The 21,789-nt window shown below is 36.8% G+C and overlaps 1 protein-coding gene across 1 annotated transcript; it reads left to right on the forward strand.

The window, feature by feature from the left end:
- The first annotated feature begins 1,409 nt into the window (after positions 1–1,409).
- On the forward strand, positions 1,410–2,624 carry LOC135131157 (uncharacterized protein K02A2.6-like). The gene has a single exon (XM_064058735.1). The coding sequence runs from the start codon at positions 1,410–1,412 to the stop codon at positions 2,622–2,624; it is 1,215 nt and encodes a 404-aa protein (XP_063914805.1).
- The last annotated feature ends 19,165 nt before the right edge of the window (positions 2,625–21,789 follow it).

The raw sequence follows: 21,789 nt of genomic DNA on the forward strand, positions 1-21,789 counted from the left end.
GAAATTAGTAACTATTTCAACGCACAAAGGTTTATTCAGTCAATAGAATGCCATTCGGAATTAAGTGCGCTAGTTTCTACTTTCAGAAGCACATAGACCAATTATTTCAGGGTATAGATAATGTATTTACCTTTCAAGACGTCATTTTAGTTGGACACAAACGTGGAGAAGACCATCTAAATACCCTAAGAAACGTAATGTCCATATTGAAAAAGGCAGGCCTTACCGTCAATCACCAGAAGTGCCAGTTTCTATAGAGTAAAGTATCATATTTGGGGTATGATTTATCTGAAGATGGACTTAGTAAAAGTAAAGACAAGGTGAAGGCGATAGTGGCAGCTCCGAGACCCACCACAGTCACCGAATTGAAGTCGTTCATTAGTATGGTAAACTATTACAGCAAGTTTGTGAATAATCTAGCGGACAAATTGTCACCGCTGTACAATTTACTCAAGAAAGGAGTAAAGTTTGTGTGGAATCAAGAATGCGAAAGCACGTTCGAACAGATCAAACTGATTATTGCGTCAGAAGTAGTTTTGACCTACTTTAATCCTGACCTTCCGATAATTGTGACATGCGACGCATCAGAGAGGGGCATAGCTGGAGTTCTTTCCCACAAAATGCCTGACAATACAGAAAGAACAGTTTGTTGTATCTCGAGAACCTACAGCAAATCTGAACAAAATTACTCGACCGTGCATAAGGAAAGCTTAGCATGTTATTTTGCTGTATCGAAGTTTCAAGAATACCTATTTGGGCATAAATTCGTGTTAAGAAGTTGTGGCATTGCGCCGCAGGCTACTCGAAGGACCGTTTAACCGTGCCGTACACGGTACGAACACGGAAAGAAAAGAGTGTTGTTTTATAACTATATATTAATAGTATGTAAATGTATGTACAAGTTTTGTCGATCGATCGCGTGTACTGCGAGATGCGTTCTGTCTCCGGGTCCGTACCACCCCGGTGCCGTCGAAGGGTGGGTGGTGGGGTTGTACCGCTCTTGTGCAGGGCTTTACTGTGCAGAAGTGACCAAAAATCGTTAATTTCCCTCTTTGGCAAGCGGAAAGAAATCAACCAAACTTATGCAAATCGAATCAAAAGATATGCTTTGTATTTCTCCAATTTCGACTTCGTAATTGAACATATAAAATGAAACGATAACGTAGTGCTATTACAGGAAGTTGTGGACCATGAAGAGCATATCGATAATAATATTTATTTTGCGAATCTTGAAGTACCTCTAGATAACATGATGGTTCGTGAAGAAACTATAAACGACCCTGTCCTAAAAAAGATAGGACGTTTCGTTCAAACACAGTGGCCTAATAGAATTGATGAGGAAATAAAGGCATATCACAATAGAAAATGATTGTTTGTATTATGGTGACCGCATTGTAATACCATCCAGCATGCAAGACATAGTATTAACAGAGCTACACGCCACGCACGAAGGGATAGTGCGGACGAAGTCAATGACTAGATCTTACTTGTGGTTCCCAGGTATAGATAAGCGAATAGAGATTATGTGCAAAGCATGTGCACCATGCTTGTCCGTAGCAGCACATCCCCCAAAAACAAACATTCCATGGCCTGAATCTAGCATTCCATTTTCAGTAGTACACATAGATTTCTTCTCATTCAAAGCATGGGATTATTTGCTAATTATTGACAGCTGTACAAAGTGGACTGAGGTTTACTCAATGAAAAACATAACCTCCAAAACTACCGTCGAAATGCTACGCGATTGTTTTTCGAGGTTCGGACTACCACGAACAGTAGTATCAGATAACGGTCCAACCTTCGTGTCTAAAGAAGTTGAAGTGCTCTTTCATAGAAACGGCATCAAGCATTTGAGAATCTCACCATATAATCCGCAAAGCAATGGTCTCGCAGAAAATGCTGTAAAAACCGTGAAAAACAAATTAAAGGCCGCACTAGCAGACGAGAAAAATAAAGACGTGCCAATGTCTACATTGTTGGCACGATTTCTAATGATTAACAGAAATACTCCACATACGACAACAGGCATTTCGCCAGCTGAAGCCATATTTGGTAGAAAGTTGCACATCAGAGTGAGCATGTTAAAAGAGAAGAAACCCTATTTGACAAACACTGACAAAACACGGGCCGAGCGCGAAGTACGGAATTACAAGCTCAATGATAAAGTAATCGTTAGAGACTACAGGTCAACAAATAAATGGATGGAAGCTACAATAGTTAAGAAGATAGCAAATGCAACGTATATGTGCAAAACTAATCTCGGAATGATTTGGAAAAGACACCCAAATCAAATTAAAGGGAGGATAGAGGCAGTCAGCAATAAAGCGGAGGAAAACGTCAGTATCAAAACAAATGCACCAATGACCAGTGTCGGTATTCCAATAAAGTACCCTAATCCTTCACCAATTCCCACCACTCCTGATATTCCTCCAGGTAGCTCAGCGTCTCCGGGTCCCTCTGCAGAATTTGAAATAGAGCCTGAAATTTCACACCATGTTCCAGATCCAAGTTTGCCAGATGCACACGTTGAGCCAGCCAGCAATCCGAGAACAAGTCATAATAGACCTATCAGAATTGTAAAGCGACCTAACAAATTTACAGACTTTGTTATAGACAAGCGTTAGTATCGAACATTCATCTGTATAGTTATACTGTCACGTCCTGTGACCATTAGGGGTGTTTTATAAAAACATTTGTCTCCTTATTCTATGATTTATTACCTACTAACTACAAAACTAAGTATATGGAGTTGGTACTTACTTAATCATTACGGTTGTCGTTGGCAGTCTTGAAGGGACCCACACTGTCACAGTCTCTAACTCTAACTGTCACTCACTGTCCTCGATTTGCCACTCTCCAAGTTCCTTCTGCTGGCCCAAGCATTTCGCAGTTTCTTTGCGAAATACTTAGCATCAGCCAACTTACTTTTTGAGGGCAAATCGGTTTCGTAACTTGTTGCTAACTGTGACAATACTTATTGATTTTATATTGTTAGTTAAGGTTCTTATTATTTTGTATTAACATGGATATTTAGAATTAATTTCGAACATAAGGGAGGAGATATGTAGTATATGTGACTAGTTTAGCATTTGTGTATAGAAGGTTGTATAACTTACTGTAACAACCCCACCACCAGTAAAAACGCACTTTGGGCATTGCACCAGCACAATCGCCCTCTTTCACTACCAACCAGAGCCCAGACTGATGTAAGTAAAGATTGTTAATTTGTAACGGCCATCATTAAATAAACCAGACATCACACAAGTCAAATCTGGAAGCTCGCACTATTCAAGCATCTATGGTGCAATCAGCTTTCGGTACTTTTCAAGAAATTGTGTCACTAACTCCAATAAAAACAAGTGCAAGTGTAGATTAATTGTTCCTAGCCATCCCATTACACTTCCTTTGCTTGCGCTTAGGTAGGAAAAATAATGTACATGACTTCAAGGGTTCACTGATTCATCTTGGGCTTGTTTACTGATGGTGTATCTAAGACAAGCAGGTTCTTCAGCATTCGTTAGTTAAAAGACAATGAACTGCCCACAATCTGCATTTGTAATTTACTGGTTTTTGCTATCAACTATCAAAAAGGATAGAATAGAAAAGAGAAATAAAAGAAAACTCCCTTACCAGTTTCAGAAATCAGTACTTATGCTCCGACTAGCCTTCAGCAGAGGCGGGGGGTTCGATGTTATACTAATATTACTTTAAAAAAAAAAATTGATCGAAAGTTGTTTCGACAGAACTTCCCTCACTCCTGAGGTACAATGAAGCAAATCCAGCATTTTCGAGTTAAATTTTATGTTTACACAATGTTGTGATGACGTCATCAACATTTTTGCAAGGAAATTAAGTCATGTAAAAACCTTAACAGGTGAATTTTTGACTAATTTAACGTTAAAAGCCATTGATTTTATACAAAATAGTAACTTAACTGTGATATGTATTATATCTGATAATAATAGAGTCAACAGAAATATGTTAAATGAAGTAGTCAAACATTTCAAGTCAGAAGATTCATTTAAAATTGATAACCCAAAATACCCTACTTTACCTTTATTTTTATCGCATGACACTGTACATATATTTAAAAATCTCAGGAATAACTGGATCAATGAAAAAGATGATGAAAAAACCCTTTTTCATGTAGATTTTGATGACCATAGATTTATTAAAAAGGCCTGCTTTAAAAATTTAGGAACTCTATAACACACATAGCCATTTGACCAACTGCGGTTAAACTTAATTATAAAAGTGTTTATCCAACCAACAGGCAAAAAGTGAAAATATATTCCATGAAACAGTCGCTGCTTTAAGAACTAGGAATTTGGATAGTGGCAATACTGCAGATTTTTAGATATCAAACTAAGGTGGTGGAAAATTGTAAATGTGAAAAGTCTTTTCAAAGATGTGGCTAAACGTGGTTCAAATCAGAGTGCGTTTAAGAACATAAACGATCATAGATTTATTTTCATGGAGAAATTTGTAACTTGGGTGAAAGCTTGGCGAAATTTAAATCTAAACCATGGACATTTTACTAAAGATACGTCCCAAGCCATTATTCAAGCTACTACAGCTCTTATCAAAATCATAAATTTTGTCATAGAGAAACTCAAAGTACAATACGTTTTACCCGGTAAGTTACAAACGGATTGTTTAGAAAAACGTTTCAGTTTATACCGTCAGTTATCAGGATGTAATTACCAAGTTAGTGTGCAACAGGTTTTAGAAAGTGAAACAAAACATTCGACTGAAAAGTGTTAAATTTACATGCTTGTAGATATAGTAGAGTTGAGATTAATTCTGAGGTTTTTAACGACTCTGATACTGTTATATCAAATAATTTTGAGATTGATGATCGTGATATTATTAAAACTTGTGTGCGAAACCGTCCTGCAGGCGTCGTTACCGTCACCGCGCTCCCCTTCCGGGTCGCCGTACCGCCTTCGAGCAATTTCCAGGTTCACGGTCGCCGCCCCCAAGTCCAGGAGGACCTGCAGGAAGTCGCCGCCCAGGAGGAACTGAAGGAAGTCGCCGCCCAAGAGGAACTGAAGGAAGTCGCCGCCCAGGAGGAACTGAAAGAAGTCGCCGCTCAGGAGGAACTGAAGGAAGTCGCCGCCCAGGAGGAACTGAAAGAAGTCGCCGCCCAGGAGAAACTGAAGGAAATCGCCGCCCAGGAGGAACGACTGTGCCGGACATTTAATTCTGTTTGTTTATTGAATTTGTCCTGTAGTTATTTAAGTTGTTTAGCCGTAAGTTTTATTATTTTAGCCGTGTAGCTGGTGGCAGGGAATAAACGCTACTTATTATTTAAAATATTTCCAGCCGTTTTATTTCATTATCGTGTTTTCGAGGGCGCTCACAACCTGAATTCCGTGTATTCGGAAAAATTGTCGATCCAAAAGGGCAGAACAACTCCAAGAATATTGGAATGAAGTTCAATGAAATCATGAAGAATTGAAGATACTGGGGCCCACCCTCAGAACTACCCACAATTATTTCGAAGTGAAATTTCTCGATCAATTAGAAGCGTTGCACGAAGATGCAAAGAAATACCTCGACTCAATTCAGACGTCACCCTACGTCGACCCGGAGCAAGAAGCCCGCATCCGATGTCAATTGTTCATACTGCAAAAAATCTCCACCGAACTGACCAAGATAAAGACTGATTTAGCTCAGAACTACAGCCGAGCCAGGTATGAACTTCTATCCTAAAAAATCCAAAGTCAGTGGAGAAGCATCATAGAACTGCATGAAGAAATCTACGTCCATGAAATTGATTTCGAAGAAAAATGTTTTGCCCACGAGATGTACGAGAAGACTGAAGAAAAGTACGAGGTTGTGGTTGAAAAACTGAAAGAAAAAATCCAGTCACCGTCCGCCCTTCAACATAAGAAAGCGAACATCCAACTACCCCAAATTAAGCTTCCAACGTTTAGCGGAAAAAATGACGATTTATTCAAGAAAGTCATCCACAACAACACATCGCTTTTCAATACTGAAAAAATGCAGTATCTGAAGACGTACATCAGAGATGAGCCCAGCAGAATCATCCAACACCCCCAGATAACGGAAAATAATTACGAAACAGCAAGGGAGCTGTTGACTAAAAGATTTAGCAACACAAGGCTTATCATAAGTAAGTTACTAGACAATTTTGGATCAGCCAACAATACAAGAAGAATCAGCAGAAAAGTTGAAAAAATTTCATGACATTAAATAATTTAGACATTCAGACCGAAACATGGGGACCAATACTCACCAGAATTATCTCTCAAAAATGGGACCCAGAAACAAACAGGCTGTACGAACAGTCATTAAACAACCCACACATATGCAAGAATTCGAGAAAATGATGGATTTTCTGCAGACAAGATTTCTATCTCTCGAAATAATTACGGCCAACAAGAAAGAAAATGCTCAGTTGAACAAAGTGGAAGCAATTTCCAACTTAAAATCATGCAAATGTTGCAAAGATTCTCATTCAATTTACAAATGCCCTGACTTTCAAGCCGAATCACCAGAAGACAGATGGAGATTCATAAACAATGAACAGTTGTGGACAAACTGCAGCAACACTCTTGTCACTACCCAGAGAACACATTCAAGCCAATATAACTGGACTTGGGGGGGATACCGAACAAATCAAACTCCAAAATTACAGTCGAATGCACTCCACGATTTTCAAGTGATTTCACACTCAGAGCAGACCTACTGGTGTCACCAAAAATTACGGAATCTCTACCGGAAGAAGACATCGAAGCAGATTTTCAGGTATGGCAGGATCACATCATCATGGATCCAGTCTTTCAAAGTAAGGGCCCAATTGACGTATTACTAGGCGCGGGAGAATACCGCAACATAATACTCAACGGTATCCAAAAAACAAATAATGATTTTATGGGCCAAAATACAGAATTTGGATGGATCTTGTTCGATAGTATAATAAAAGAAGAACACGGAAATAACAAATGCATAACGGTCAAACACATGATGTCAAGAAAAGAAAATCAGCAAGCTGCAAAAATTGGGAAAACTGCTCGACCAGTCACCAATTCAAGATCAAATCCAATGATACTCCGAAAAACGGCAAAAATCCTAAATTTAAACAATAATTTTTAAATTTCAATTTCCTCTTTACGAAACCAATCATGAGGTCAAGAAAACGACGCGACTGCTTAACGCGAAATCATCGGTATTGCAAGCACTAGCATTACGAAACGCTGACCACCGTAAGAACACCATCGTCAGCAGCACCAGAACAATAGAAAACACCAGAAACTGGGAGGCCGGTCATATTTTAATATTCAAGATTACCTTTAGTTTAGAAACACTCATACATCGTATAAGTTAGGTTGTTTTCAATAAATCAGTATTAAGCTTTACTGGTTTTTTACTAACTCCCCACAATTCTACCCTAGAATTGTTCAACCTGAAACAAATCAATTAAAATTCCAAACTACCTAATAAGATGAATTTCAACACTTGTTAGGGAAGTAAGAAATTATTTTGAGAATAGGATGAAAGAATTATAATTAAACCGAAGATATTAAAAATAATTACCTCTCGGTGGTCTGAGGTCTATCCAACTCACTGGAGACCAGGTTTAATCCGACGCAAGTTGTCGCCAAAATTACGATGGCACGAACAATCATCCGACAAATAGCCGTAGAGTTGAAGTCCTTTTTGACCACAATACTTTCCAAATACAAGAAATATTCAACAAATAACTCGCTACACAGCTTTTTTGTCTCACTGGAGGAAAAGCGAAAAATAATAATCAACAAGCAAACAAAACAGTAGCATTTCCTATAACGCAGTCTAGGAGAGCGCACAAGCTAGTTGATTCTTTATGATAACGCTAACAATTCGAAACAACTTTACACTGTATTACCATTTTATACCATCATCACCTTTTCAAATAAAAAATGTTAGCTTCTAGTTTTATAAAATGTGACGAAAAACAAAGCGACTGAAAACGCTATAAAGCAAATGAGTCTTCCCTTCAAAGTGAGTTTGTTGGACATTGAACCCTTGAAATTTTTAATATAGGTAGAAGCTGCTACTGGCCGTGAACTAGTTCATGTGAAACAGGTTTTCAAACGTTTAGAAGCGTCACGTTTTAACGAGACGACTTGCTCTAAAGTGGAGTAAGTTTATCAATAACTTTTCAAGAGATCAAAACTTAAAAGTTTTCTATAGTGTACACGGGTTAGGCGCAGTAATCTTACACGCACTTGGCTCCAGACTGCATCATGAAGGTTTCACGTGATCACTGACTCTTTCGTTTGAACAGACAATAGGATGACAAGAACTAAATGAGTCATTACACAAGGTGATAGCGAAATACATTAAAAAAAATGGGGAATAGCTCACAATACGATTATGTCACTGTATAAAATTCATGGTCCTAAGTGGTAGCAGTGTCTAGAAAAAAATTATTTGAAATTAAATATAAATTGTTATACGTGTCCCTGGTAATGTTGCGTGCCCTACATAATTACGACAATGAATGGGACAGAGCGACTCGGATTAAGAACCAAAAAACTAACTTTATCAGGCAAGAAAAGGGCGAGTCAACATCGAGCAGTCGGTGAAATCGGTGTACGGTGGCGGTTTTCCAATGCAGAGGGTGTCGATATGGTAATTGGTGTGCGCGAACATTTGCATCAGTGGTATAGCATCTCCGAGATCATGGTACCTTCAACCTCGAACTCATGATCGTGGCCGTGATTGGACAAAATGAGGAAGTTGGAGTTTCACAGGACAAAGTGCAAGGTTTGGAGGCCGCTGATTGTCCACGTTGTGTAATTTACTTTAAATGGTTGTTACCGCAGTGTCGTGAACGCCCTAACTTTTTAAACTGCATTTTGTTTACGGATGAAGCATGCTGTGTTCAACAGCGACAACACTCACTGTTTGTCCGATGAAACTCCACACCCTCGTCAACAAGTACGATTTCAAGAAACGGTTTTCAACAAATGTGTATTGGTTAGATGGAACAGTTAGTTTGTGGAATTCAACAGTGTCCAGTAATTATCGAAGAGCTTCAACAACAAGTGAAAGTGGCAGTCGCTACTCCGGTGTTTTTTTACCTATGAAGAAACATCTTGCGACGCTCTGACGCCTGTATTGCTAGTCAAGGACAACGTTTTCAACATTTCTTGTAAAAAGGTAGTAGCATCCGAAGTTGCTCTTATTTTTGTTCCAATAAACAATGTAAAATCGTTGTGGCAAGGACCAAACATACGTCCGAATCAAAAGTCGATCATCATGAAGCCTTACCAAACTAAACTTTCGCACTGACCTGTAACGATGAATGAATAAATGAATGAACGAATGATAAGCAGCAAAAAGTCAAGGGGTCATGAAAGGTCGAGAAAACGTAAAAGTAGAGAGTCGGCCGGACTCGATTACAATACTTCCTTCGCTTACGCTCGGGAAGTGCTCGGGAAGTAAAAAGGTTATGTAACCCAATTTATTAAATTAGCAAGCATATCGGGATTTCTTCAGATTTACATGTCTCATAAAAAGCCTTAAAACGATAGATCGAAATTATTGCTCATGAGAAATCCTCCAAATTCCCAGAAAGCGCTACAAATGAAACCATAAAAACTAATTATACAAAACTAGCTATGGACTATTTACAACGATATAACACACTACGAATCTAACGCGGATTCATACACCCCGCCAATATTAACTCCCAGCCGTGTCAAGAACAGCTTCTTCTTGACACCAGGAAAGAGTGGGAGCGCTCCCGTGTTAAATCTCAATAGGAACCAAGTTAAACTACCACAACAATTAGAAATAGACACTGACGACGACAACCGAATACTACGATCTTGAAAGCATTGTGCTCGATCCGGTGTTGAAGGTCTACTAGAAACATCTGACCACGATATGCATCGTGACACTTTAACCAGAGTACTATTTGCCGAGGCAAATGTTACCGAAACAGATGTTCTGGCAATAGTACATACAGGGTGTCTCAGAAATAAGTACATTAATTTTAACGAGTAACAGAGCTAGTGAAACGGAATAACTTTTTTATCTAGCATTTTTTCGAAAACTCAAGTCGAATTTCGAATTTTCCCACCCATATATTCACGAGCCGTCTATATTCACCTTAAATAATAACAACACTACAACAATGAAGAAGGTACCCTAGCAATCGTTTTGACACTTACAATCATTTTTACGTTAAGTCTATGTTATTAAACGTTGTCTCTTCAGAGTTTGTTTGGCGCAGATTTCTAATTTATACACGAAATGTGTTGAAATCGCTTTTTTTTCAAATTACACCTTAAAACCTTAATTGGGATAAAACTTTAACAATTTTTAACTTGATAATTAAAAAGTTCTTGATAAAACTATATTAAAAAAAGTTGTCGAGTCCGATGAGCTCTATAACTGATTAAAATTAATGTACTTATTTCTGAGACAGCCTGTATGTCAGCGTTATGCGTTAAACCACCGCAAAAAATATGCTGAACACCTATTATTTATGTAAACAATTTAAGAGTCACCCTGTTAACTATATATAATTGTTACCGTATCAAATGTGAAACATTATTAGTGACGAACCAATTACAAAGCACGAAATAATCATAGGTTCGAACATGGAATGCTGCCACCGTCATAACGTCGGAGCTAGAAGTGAGCATTTAATCACAACGGTTTGTTGCGTCGTGGACTTTGTAGCCCGACCGGTTATTCAAAACGAGTTGCAATATAACAGATATTTCGGTTGCAGTTTGGGCTATCACCTTAGCAGAACAGACACATATCCCATAGAAAAGGAATGCGTCAAGTTCAAAGGTGATCCACATTGAGGATTTGTTACAAGTGCAATATAACAGACATCAGCGTCCTGTTCGTGGTGTCACAGGTCCGATAACTTCACTTCATTTACCATACTTTGATCCCGTTTCGTCGTTTCCAGTTGAATACATGCATGGGGTATTTCTAAGTATCCACATTATAAACGTATAGTTTCTTAGCATTATATAACACACGTGAGCTAAATTTACCGGTAGCACGTGTTAAACTTGCGCTTTACTTTGTTGCCTTAAAATTGAGGCAAAACTGTGAATACATATATTAGTAATTTTCACCGTATTGATTAATCAAGTTGTTGTAAGTGTTTGTGAGACATATGTTTTGGTGAATCCATTTGTACTTTGCAATTATCAGCTTTGTTCTTCAGTGGCAAATTTTCTTTATTGGCGCACAAAAACCTGCTTTGATTAGTGAGGTGAGTGACGGCGTCTTCTCAATTCGAGCGTGCAACTTTTTAGTGTCTGGCTTTGTAATTTCTTTGCAACGTTGGAATAACATTTATATAGAATGTCTGGGTCCTGTTGCAACTGTTCACAGTCATCTAAAATGTTGCCTAGCACTAAATGCCACAGTTGTCAACTTCCCCTGCATTTTCAATGTGCTGATTTATCAGGAGAGGAAGCTGAATTTCTATAGCGCGGTAAGTCAACGAAAATTCACATATTACGCAAGAAGTGTGATTTCGGTTTTTTGCAAATGAGTGAGTTAAAGAATAATCTCCTTCATATGCAGTCACTATTTGAGGCTAGATTAATAGCCATTAAATCTGCTCTGAAATCACCTGCAGTAGACATATCATCAAAGGAAGAGATTATACAGGAATCGGTTGAATGAACATTTCGTGCCAGCAATGTCATTTTGCGCAATGTTCCTGAAGATCCCGAATATTTTAATGTTACAATTGCTAATGATAAACTGGATTTAATAGACCCAAAAGCGATAGTGTCTCCTGATAATGTTGTACGTTTAGGCAAAATCGGCAGGAATAATAATCGTCCACGCTTACTCAAACTGAAATTTAGGTCCCCCGAAGTGGCACGTTTGGTTCTTCGTAAGAAGTCAGTTTTGTCCAAAACAAAATACTCCAGAATTATGATACGCGACGATAAAACTCCCATGCATCTGAATCATTTGAAACAACTGAGGTCTGAGCTTAATGAACGAAACTCTAATGGAGTAAAATTCACCATTAAATATTTTAACAATGTACCATAAATAATAGAAATTCCGATATAAAGACATTTCCATTAGATTTGTTTTACTACAATGTGAAACACTGAGGGGCACCGTCGTTTAAACCTGTATGCAGGATATGGGTATCTTTCGTTGGATTTGACTACACTGTTACTACTATCCACAGAAGATTCGAAGCTGTTACTTTCCTAATGATTCCCATGATTTCCATGCGTAGAACATCACAGAGAATATTTTAAAAGAATGTCTTTTGATGACCAGAACCACCAAAAAATTGTTTTCTCACTAGGCTCTCAGCGCATATTTAGAAAATCTATTTCTAAAAGAGGAAAAGTTCTCGTAAAGTCCAATGCTGATAAATGGAAATCTTCAGAACTTACTAATTGCAGAAAAATAAAACAAAATTCGCTAGACAGCCACAAACAGCAGCTAAAATTACTGCTGTTCTCCATAGGAGAGCGGCTACCAACGCACTATCTAGTGTTGAGAGTCGATTTTAATACATATGAATGTCCGGATATTACACTAATAGCTGGTCGGCTATTTATTTTAAATTTGGCGCCATACTCATTGTAATTTCCTAACCAAAGTTTGGATGTCATTCAAGATTTAAGTGCATGGTGATATTTTTGTGTCTGACTGCTACTGGAGTGTTGCGCTGCGCATTGTCGCAAGTTTTGTTTTAGTAAACAGTAGTGGAAGTTGTAAATCATCCTTGGTTTTGTCCCAAATGCCTGGGTTTTTCCTCATTTTAGGCATATCAATAATTTGACAATGCCGAGAAAAGATATTATTGAACAAGTCAAAAATATTATAATTTTTTTTAAAAACATACAAATACCTCGACAAATTTTAAAGAGAATTCAACAAGAATAATACGGAAGATCGTTCCCTTCACCTTCCAGTTGATACTCGTTGGGGTTCAACTTCCCAATCTTTAAAGTCATTTTTATTATTTAAACCAGTTCTGCAACTGGCTGCAGTTACCCAACAAATTTCAACAATAATTGAAAACGATATAAGGAAAAATATTCTCGATTTTGAACAAATCTGGCCTACAGTGGAAAACATCTATAAGCTTATTGAAAGTCTTTCTAATCTAATAACAGAAATTGAGGGAGAAAAATCGAATTTATCATATGTCCATACAAAAATTGAAACAATGCAACGTAACATTTAAAAAAACATGCGATTTCTGGGTGAACAAGACCAAAGGACAATTCCAGCTGCAATAAATCGTCGTAAAACCTCAAGGTTAGTTAATAGAGAACAGGTTACCACATAAACGAGTATGTGGGTAAAATCGCTTACGGGGGAGGAGAGGTGTCAGCCCCATGTGACGTCAAAATGAGGTTGGGAATTTTTAGTAACTTGTAATTTTGAGTTGGTGTGACCGATCAGCTGATGCCTTTAATCTGTACGATCTGTACCGCTAATTCTGACGTTTGGTGTTACTACTACTACTATTTCGTTTTAAGAAAAAAATTGTTACTCGGATAACCAATTTGTTAAAAAATATGGTGGAGCTGCCAGAAGAAATCACAAGGGCTTTTTTAAAACAGAGAACTTTAATTAGAATTAAATATTTAAATAATAAATCTGAAAATAAACAAAAGTATAAAAAATTTAAAAAATTAGCTAAAACTGTTTGATGTTGTGTAAATAAAAATTATTATAAAATTTTATGTATTTTTACTTACCAGTAGTGTTAATGTTTTAGTTGTAATATTTTCACAAGTTTAATATTACAGTGAATTAAAGTGGTGTTTGCCTAACTAAAAAAATTAAATTTATTTGTGTTTAAGCTAAAATGAAATGTTTTGATATATTACTAGAAAGGAAAAAGTAAACCAGTAAATGCAGATTTTCAGATTTTTTGCATAAAAAAAATCAGTTAATAGTGTCGCATTTGTTATTTTCAAGTTCTACTGGCAGCAAAACATTTTTCTTGAGGTTTATTAAATTGTTCTTTACACAGGATTGAAATTTGCGAAGTAGAAGGGGTCACTTGATTAAAAGTTTCCGTTTTTAGTGCGTTACTCGAGTATTTAAAACGGGCAATTTTTGCGCCATTTGAGAGCCCCTTGTGACGTATCAATATGGCATCCCAATGTGGCAACCTTATCTATTAAATGACTTTGGTAAAACCTTAGTAGGGTAAAAATATGAGTGACGTGGTGCGCAGAACCCATGCGCGAGTGTAGTACCAGTTGGCGCTGCGTTCGTGTCGGAATGGTTTGCGCCTTCGCTAAGCTAGTGTGCGAGGTATTGTTGGTTATCTAACTTGTGCAAATATAAATATGGTTAGGGGTATAGTAATGATGGTACAGATCTCATTAATAGAACCGTTAAAAATTAAGAATGCTTAGTAATGACAAAAACACCGAAGGTTATTAAAAAAGAATTCGAGTCAGGTAGATACAGAATTATTAAGTTACCGAATTTTAAGAAAAACTAAATCCAATTTGAAATAATAAGTATATGTTAGATAATTGGGTATTATATTTTCTATCTGTGGCTAAAACTTGGAGTTCCTTTCTACCCATAAATCTAATGATCTTTGAAACAAGGTTCCATTGTAAATTTTCAACCAAGTTTAAATGTCGTTAAAGTTAAAAATATGTAAGTCGCGTCGGTAATGTTTCCCATGACAATTTAACTCGTAGAAAATATCTCATAAGCCATGACAATTTTGTCACTTTGACAGCGACAAACGTTTGCCCTAACTTTTTCAGCGATAAAAATGACGGGTAACATTGTCATACAAAATCAAGTTCAAATTATTATTTGTTAAATTTTCGTATCGAATTACGCTCGAGGTCTGGTCTTTTTGTCACTGAAATAAAGTTGAATTTTTAAAATTCGATTTTTATTTCTAATTGGCAATTTGACTCGAAATTTTATCAGATAAATTTTCTCGGCGAATTTCCAAGAAATAAAATTCTCATTAAAAATTCAACTTTATTTCTAGCAAAAATTGACCTCTCGTGTACTTATATCCGACAATATTTTATAAATATTGGTCAAAAGTTATTTAGAGAGAACTTCCTTCGCTTCTGAAGTACAGCCCAACAAATATTGCTTCTCTGAAAAATTATAAAATTTGATAAGCTCTATGGAGTTAAAACAATATAGAAGGTACAAAAAAATAGCTATCCGAGGTGGCAAATGCAACACAGTTGTTATTTGCACTTGCAGTTTGGAGTTTGCACTCGTCGGAGGAACAAATGATATTTTTATTTTAATTATATGGTATCACATTTGCAAAATTTGCTTTGCTGAAAATATCCGAAGATACTTCTTCATGGGATTGTACCATAACACATAAAGTTTATTTACTAGCTTTAAACATACAAAACTATAAATTTATTTGTTCAACGATAATTTGGTTTGAAATATATTTTGAATCAAATCAACATCTTATGTAAAATGATGCAGAATCCTAGCATCAACACCAAAGTATGTAGAATTTATTACTTCAAGATGTAATAGGTTACTGTAGCAAGTATCGTTCGCATGAAAGTTTTGTTGAAATCATAACTGAAGCACACAAACTTGACTATGAAATTAATGTTGAACCATGTTTTCCGCTAATCCAAACCGTGCGTCCAAGAAGAAAACCGCAATATTTTGATTACGAGCATAATGACGAAGTTGTCGTAGATCCAAAAATTAATTTTCAAATAATTTTTCTTTACCCAATTCTGGACAAAACTTTGTCTTTACATACATTTAATTACAATACATTTGAGGAACTAAACACAAATGATATTGTATTTGGGTTTTTCAATAATGTGATTAATTCCTCAGAAGAAGACATGTAAAAATTTACATTTAAAACTTACAGTTGGTTCCTTTGGTGAGGGCGACATTGACGTATTTAATGAGCATAAAGCTTTAAAATTGCATTCTTCAGCTAAACCGTTAGAAGATCCTCACCAAATTCTACAGTACTTTATTTTATTTTTTATTTTTTTATTTGATTACGTTCCCCTACAGGCCTGCGGCCCAATTACAGGGGAACGGGGGCAGGGCCGGCTCTAAGGGACCAGGCGCCCCGATGCAAACTTACTGTTCAACGCCCTTAAAAAAAATTTTGTAAAAAAAAAACAATTAAAGTTTTGTAATCACATATTTTTGTAGAGAGATACTTTTTATTAACAAACATGCATAAAATTATGATGAATCAATCTTAATATATAAAAGTGTTTGTCTTAACTGACAGACTGACTGATTCATCAACGCAAAGCCTAAACTACTGAAGCTACAAACATGAAATTTGGACAGTAGGTTACTTTTGTGTCATAAGCGCCCATTCAGAAAAGATTTCTGGAAATTCCGCCCCTACGGGGACAAAATAGGGGATGACACTTTGTGCAGAAATGCCGTGAGTTTTTAAGTCAGACGGGTTCACTGGGGAGGTAGGAGTGAACGAGATGAAAAATGATAATTTCGGAGGCTTGCACGGTCGGAGTCAATACATGATCGTTCTCCGGGTTGGAACCGTGTAATTTCTCAAAAGAGTTTCGCCTCTGGTATGGTTGACATACTGAGTTACCGTGCTCTTTTGCCTTATTCTTAATCCTGCTCCTGAAGATGCCACTTACGAAAGTATGCGAAACGTTGAGCCGAAAAACCCAATTTACACGGTTCCAACCCGGAAAACGATCATGTATGAAAAATGATGAGTCGTAATTGCGAATTCCACGCAAATGAAGCTGCGAGCAACAACTTTTCTATAGTTTAGGAAATATCGTTGTACCCTATAAAATTTTCTTGCCAATAACGAGACGGAGAGTAGTACAATAACAAGAGATATTTACAATTTAAAGTTGTCGCGTGGCGGTAATCCGCAGACCTTAAATTTCTAAAACAGCGGAAGTCCGACCCTATGCGTACAATTACCTGCTAAATGTTCTCCGACAAATTCGGGGGGACTGGTGTGAGCCATAAATATTTCTTACCACTGTACTACTGTCCGCCTCGTTATTGTCAATAAAATTTTATAGGGTACACCGATATTTCCTAAACTATACATAGTATAAATATAAAAATATTTATATTGCAAACGTTTTTCAATTTTTAATATTGTAAAATTGATACGATTTCAAAATTATTTTTAATTTAGACTTATCTCAATGTTAATCGAAATTTAAATTTAAAATTAATGATGACAAAAAGCCACGAAATGATACACACAACCAAATTCGGCTACAAACAGGAACAGTGAAAAATATAACAAAACTGTTGAACAACCACCACAACCAAAACCAACCGACTAGACTTGGAAAATAAAATTTTTTAGTATGCCGACATGGACTTTTATGGTAAAAACAAACGTGACAAATGTTGGGAAAAACATCTGGGTGTGGTCATACGGCTGTCTCGTCAAACTGTTACCCAGAAAATGCATCATAAATCTGGTTATTTTTTGTCGGTATTGATCTAAAGGTCCCATCACCCAACCCAAAGGCGCACTTTTTTTCAATTATTACAGTTTGAAAGTGCCAGGAATTGACTTCTTGGGATCTGTTTTGGTGGTCATAGTGGAATGTTAAAATGTAGCTTTTTCTGAAAAGTTTTCGATGGGCGCCTTGGTCTGTTACTGCTATAATATTTTATTGGTAGTGATTCAATGCAAAACTGATATTAATTTATTTTTACAGAGTTAATATAAAAGCATAGGCGACGCCCGCCGCCCGCCGCCCTTTGCCACGGGCGCCCCGATGCGGTGCATCTTTCGCTTACCGTGTTAAGCCGGCCCTGAACGGGGGACATACACAACACCCAGAGCCGGGCGGGAATCGAACCCACGACCCAAGGTGTAGCGGTTAAGCACGAAGCTACCTAGCCCACCCGGGTCCGGTACTTGTGTGAAAGCATTAATTTAATCTCTATTTTTCCGAATACATCAATAGCATTGAGAATTTTGTTTACGCTACCAGTTTCGTTTGCATCTAGCGAGCGATCCTTTTCAAAACTCAAAATAATAAAAATTATTTCAGACAAATTTGAGTCAAGGCAGGCTAAGTATTTTGTCTATTGTTGCAATTGAACATGAACTGTTAGACAATTTGGACATTAAAAAAATAGTTGCAGAATTTACCAGCATTCATCTAGTTTAGTCAAAAGAATGTATTTAATTATATTATTTGTAAGTATTATTTTTTTTTTTAGTTTCTTTTTTTGTATTCAGTTATATTATATGGATACCTATGTATTTACGTCTTTATTAGCACAATAGATTTGTGTTCGATAAAGGTATTTGTTATGAAATAAATTTTAATTTTGACGTTTTAACAATACTTATTTTAACACAATTTTCTTTTAAAAAATCTTGTCATCTATATTGAAGCGGGGCGCCAAATTCAAACTTGCACTCGGGCACCGTAAGTCCTAGCGGCGGCCTTGGAAGTAATATGCCTGTTGAGTGATATATAGACGGACAGCATAGGTCACACGGTGGACCGTCCATACCATATAACCCCACGAAGTCTGACATTAATAAATAACCGAAAACTTACGATCTGACACCTCAAGAAATCCATAGTTTACCAGAAGAGGTTAGTACAGAGAAGTGGAAGCCAGTAAATCGGAAAACATGGTTAATTTATTATGTGATACCATGTTTATCAGGCATTTTAAACCATAGTAGGTAACCGCTTTGGTGACACCATTATATGGGGATAATTGTAGGATTAGTCGAGAATAGTGTTCATAAGACTGGACCTGTATTGGCCTCTAGCGCGTTTCCATTGAATTAGAATTATACACCATGAAACAACAAATTAACGAATACGTTGAGCGTGGCAGTCCAAACAGCAATATGGTGGCTGTTAATATTTATAAAGTAATTGTTGCATCCAATCGACGTATAACAGCTTTGTAGAAAGACTATTGTTTTAGAGGCAAGTGCTAAAGTAGAAACGTGACACTTAACCTCAATAATAGCCGACAACGTGAATAAGACTCAAACGTTGAGTATAAAAGGCAACCCCTCAGTAGACTGCAAAAAGTGGTACGCAACATTTACAACGTTCTTGACGGCAGCGGCCCTGCACACAGCCAGTGATAAGAGGAAAATAGCTTTGTTAATAACCTTTGATTGGACAAGACGCCCAGGAAATTATAGATACATTCACATAGGACGAGCCCAGAGATGTCAACAAGTTTAATGACAAAGAAGTTTGAAGAATATTATTAACCTATAAAAAATTTAGTGGTTGAGAGATTCAGTTTTAACATGATAGTACAAAGAAATGGTGAAACATTCGAATCATTCCTCACAGAATTGAAAACCAAAGCTGCTTCTTGTGAATTTAGTACCCTAAAAGATTGATTAGGGACAGAGTAGTTTTCAGTATACATGATAAAGTTCTACAAAGAAGATTGCTTCGAGAAACAAATTTATCATTAAAAACTTGCATAGATTATGTATTGCAGCTGAGCAGAGTGACAGGCAAGCTAAAGTTTTTCAAGGAACAACACATACAGATGTTGTAAAAAAAATAGTCATAAGCCGGAGGGCAGAAGAAAGGAGCCCCAGAACAATTGCCCTAAATGTCATCAAGTTCATGAGCCGAACAAATGTCCTGCATTTAGAAACACATGTCTGAATTGCGGAAGGAAAAATGATTTTTCCTGTGCGTGCCGTTTTCCAAAAACCACTAAGAAGAAAGTTCAAGAGGTTCAAGAGGAAGAAGGGAAAGAGAATTTCACGGGTTTTTTTATTACAGAACTAACAAATGGAAATACCAGGGCGTGGTTTGCCAATGTAAATGTAATACCGCTACATTATTAAATACAATGCATGTTGATAGACAAAAAGTGATAATTTGTAACACAAATTTAGTTTCATCTATACTTCTATACTTATATAATAAAGCTGAAGCTTTTGTTTAATTGAACACGCTAATTTCAGAAACTACTGGTTCGAATTCAAAAAATCTTTTTGTGTTGGATAGTCCATGAATCGTATCTACACATAGGCTATATAACATCACGCTACGATCATTAGGAGCGAAGTAGCAATGAAAAATTCGGAAAAACGGGAAAATTATCCCTCCTTTGACAGTTTCCGTGGCTTGCGATGTTTAAACGGTTAAAGTTACGTAAAAATCATGTATGACGAAATTATTCCCCTCTAAAAGTTCTAAAGAAAAGTTCCCGACAGCATATGTCTATCTTTTAAAATTTATTCAGTATAACCATTTTTATGGTAATGAAATTTGTTCTAAAATAATAATGCATTATATATAAAATTTTCGCGTCACAGTGTTTGTAACCGATCTCCTCCGAAACGGGTTGACCGATTTGTATGAAATTTTTTACGTATATTTGGTAGGTCTGAGAATAGGTTGTAAACTATTTTTTAAACCCCTAAGTGATAAGGGTGGCCCACCCTAAAACATTTGTGTCTATTTTTTGGACAAATTTTTTTATTTTTATTTTTTTAAGATTTGGCATCTAAAAATACACATAACCGTGTTAGTCTCGCTTTATTAACTGCTAAGCAGCTTGGTCGTTGACTGCTGGCAGAGAATCAGTAAACAACATAAATTTTAGCCCAAAATGGGCCCGAAACCAAAAAAAGTGTCACCAAGTGATAGTGGTGATTTAGAAAGTGTAGTGTTCAAGTGTTTGACTGAGTTTTTTAGCCAAACAATCGTTGAGTGTGGCTGTGCCGCTAGTATTTCTTCAGTGCAGAAGGAAATTGATACCTGTAAGTCGCTTATTGGGGCACAGACGGATCTGATCCAACAACTACTAAGCGAAGTTGATACACTGAAGTTCGAAATTTTAAAAATAAGATCGAATCCAACCAAGACCTTCAACTCTACAGCGAATGTCGAAATTCGCAAATCAGTGGGACAACTACAGAGCAACGTACAAAAAAACAATGAAAGTAATCAGCCGATGATAATGCAAGGCGATGTTTTTAAATGCCACCCAGCTGATTTCCAGAATGAAAATAAGCATTTCCAGAATCGGAGTAATCTGAGTCGATTTACTAATTTATACTTAAATTCGGAAATACCTACCGAAATTAAATTGATTGATTCACCAAATTCATCAGATGACGAGGTCGATAAGCCTCCCAAAGTGATAAAAATTAATGCCGATGTGCATCACCAACCTCCACCAGCGGATGACGAAGGTTTTAAGGAAATTGTACAGAAGAAGAAACCAAAATCAAAAAATTGGTCTAAAGAGTTTAGACAGTACTTCCCTCGCTGTCGGAAACTTGACGACTGCATGCCTATTGTGTTTTTTTCTCATTACATTTTTGTAGTGGGAATTTAAAAAAAAATTGTGATGACGTCATCAACATTTTTGCAAGGACACGTATATCAGTTGGGATAGATGTAGTGTAATACTAAGAATAAAATTATTGTATTCCCAAATTTTCGGGAAAATGAATTGGGTCGTTTTGAATATTGATTTGTTATAATCAATAAAATAACGAAACAATTTACTCACGTATACGACGTCGGTGTGTAATATGTAGAGAGCGGATTTCTGTCCGGTTAGGCAAGGCCAAACTCGGTACGGCTCGTACGGGATGCGAATTCATTGCAGTTACGGACTGCACTTCGTTTATTTGAGATTAGAATAACGCTGTTTCGTTGCACTCTGCTGTTAATTCCCGCTCTCATTTACTTAGCCGTTTGATTAATAAATCGTTAATTATATTTATGGAATTAGTACTGATTAAATTCAGTGATTATCTATCACCCGCTACTGAGTCCCGGC

This window comes from Zophobas morio, unplaced genomic scaffold, assembly GCF_036711695.1.
Source record: "Zophobas morio isolate AGI-343-1 ecotype UQ-CSIRO unplaced genomic scaffold, CSIRO_AGI_Zmor_V1 ptg000019l, whole genome shotgun sequence".
NCBI classification, from domain to species: Eukaryota; Metazoa; Arthropoda; class Insecta; order Coleoptera; family Tenebrionidae; genus Zophobas; species Zophobas morio.

Coding starts and splice junctions, on each gene's coding strand:
- LOC135131157 (XM_064058735.1), top strand. CDS start 1,410: ATGCAAGACATAGTATTAACAGAGCTACACGCCACGCACGAAGGGATA.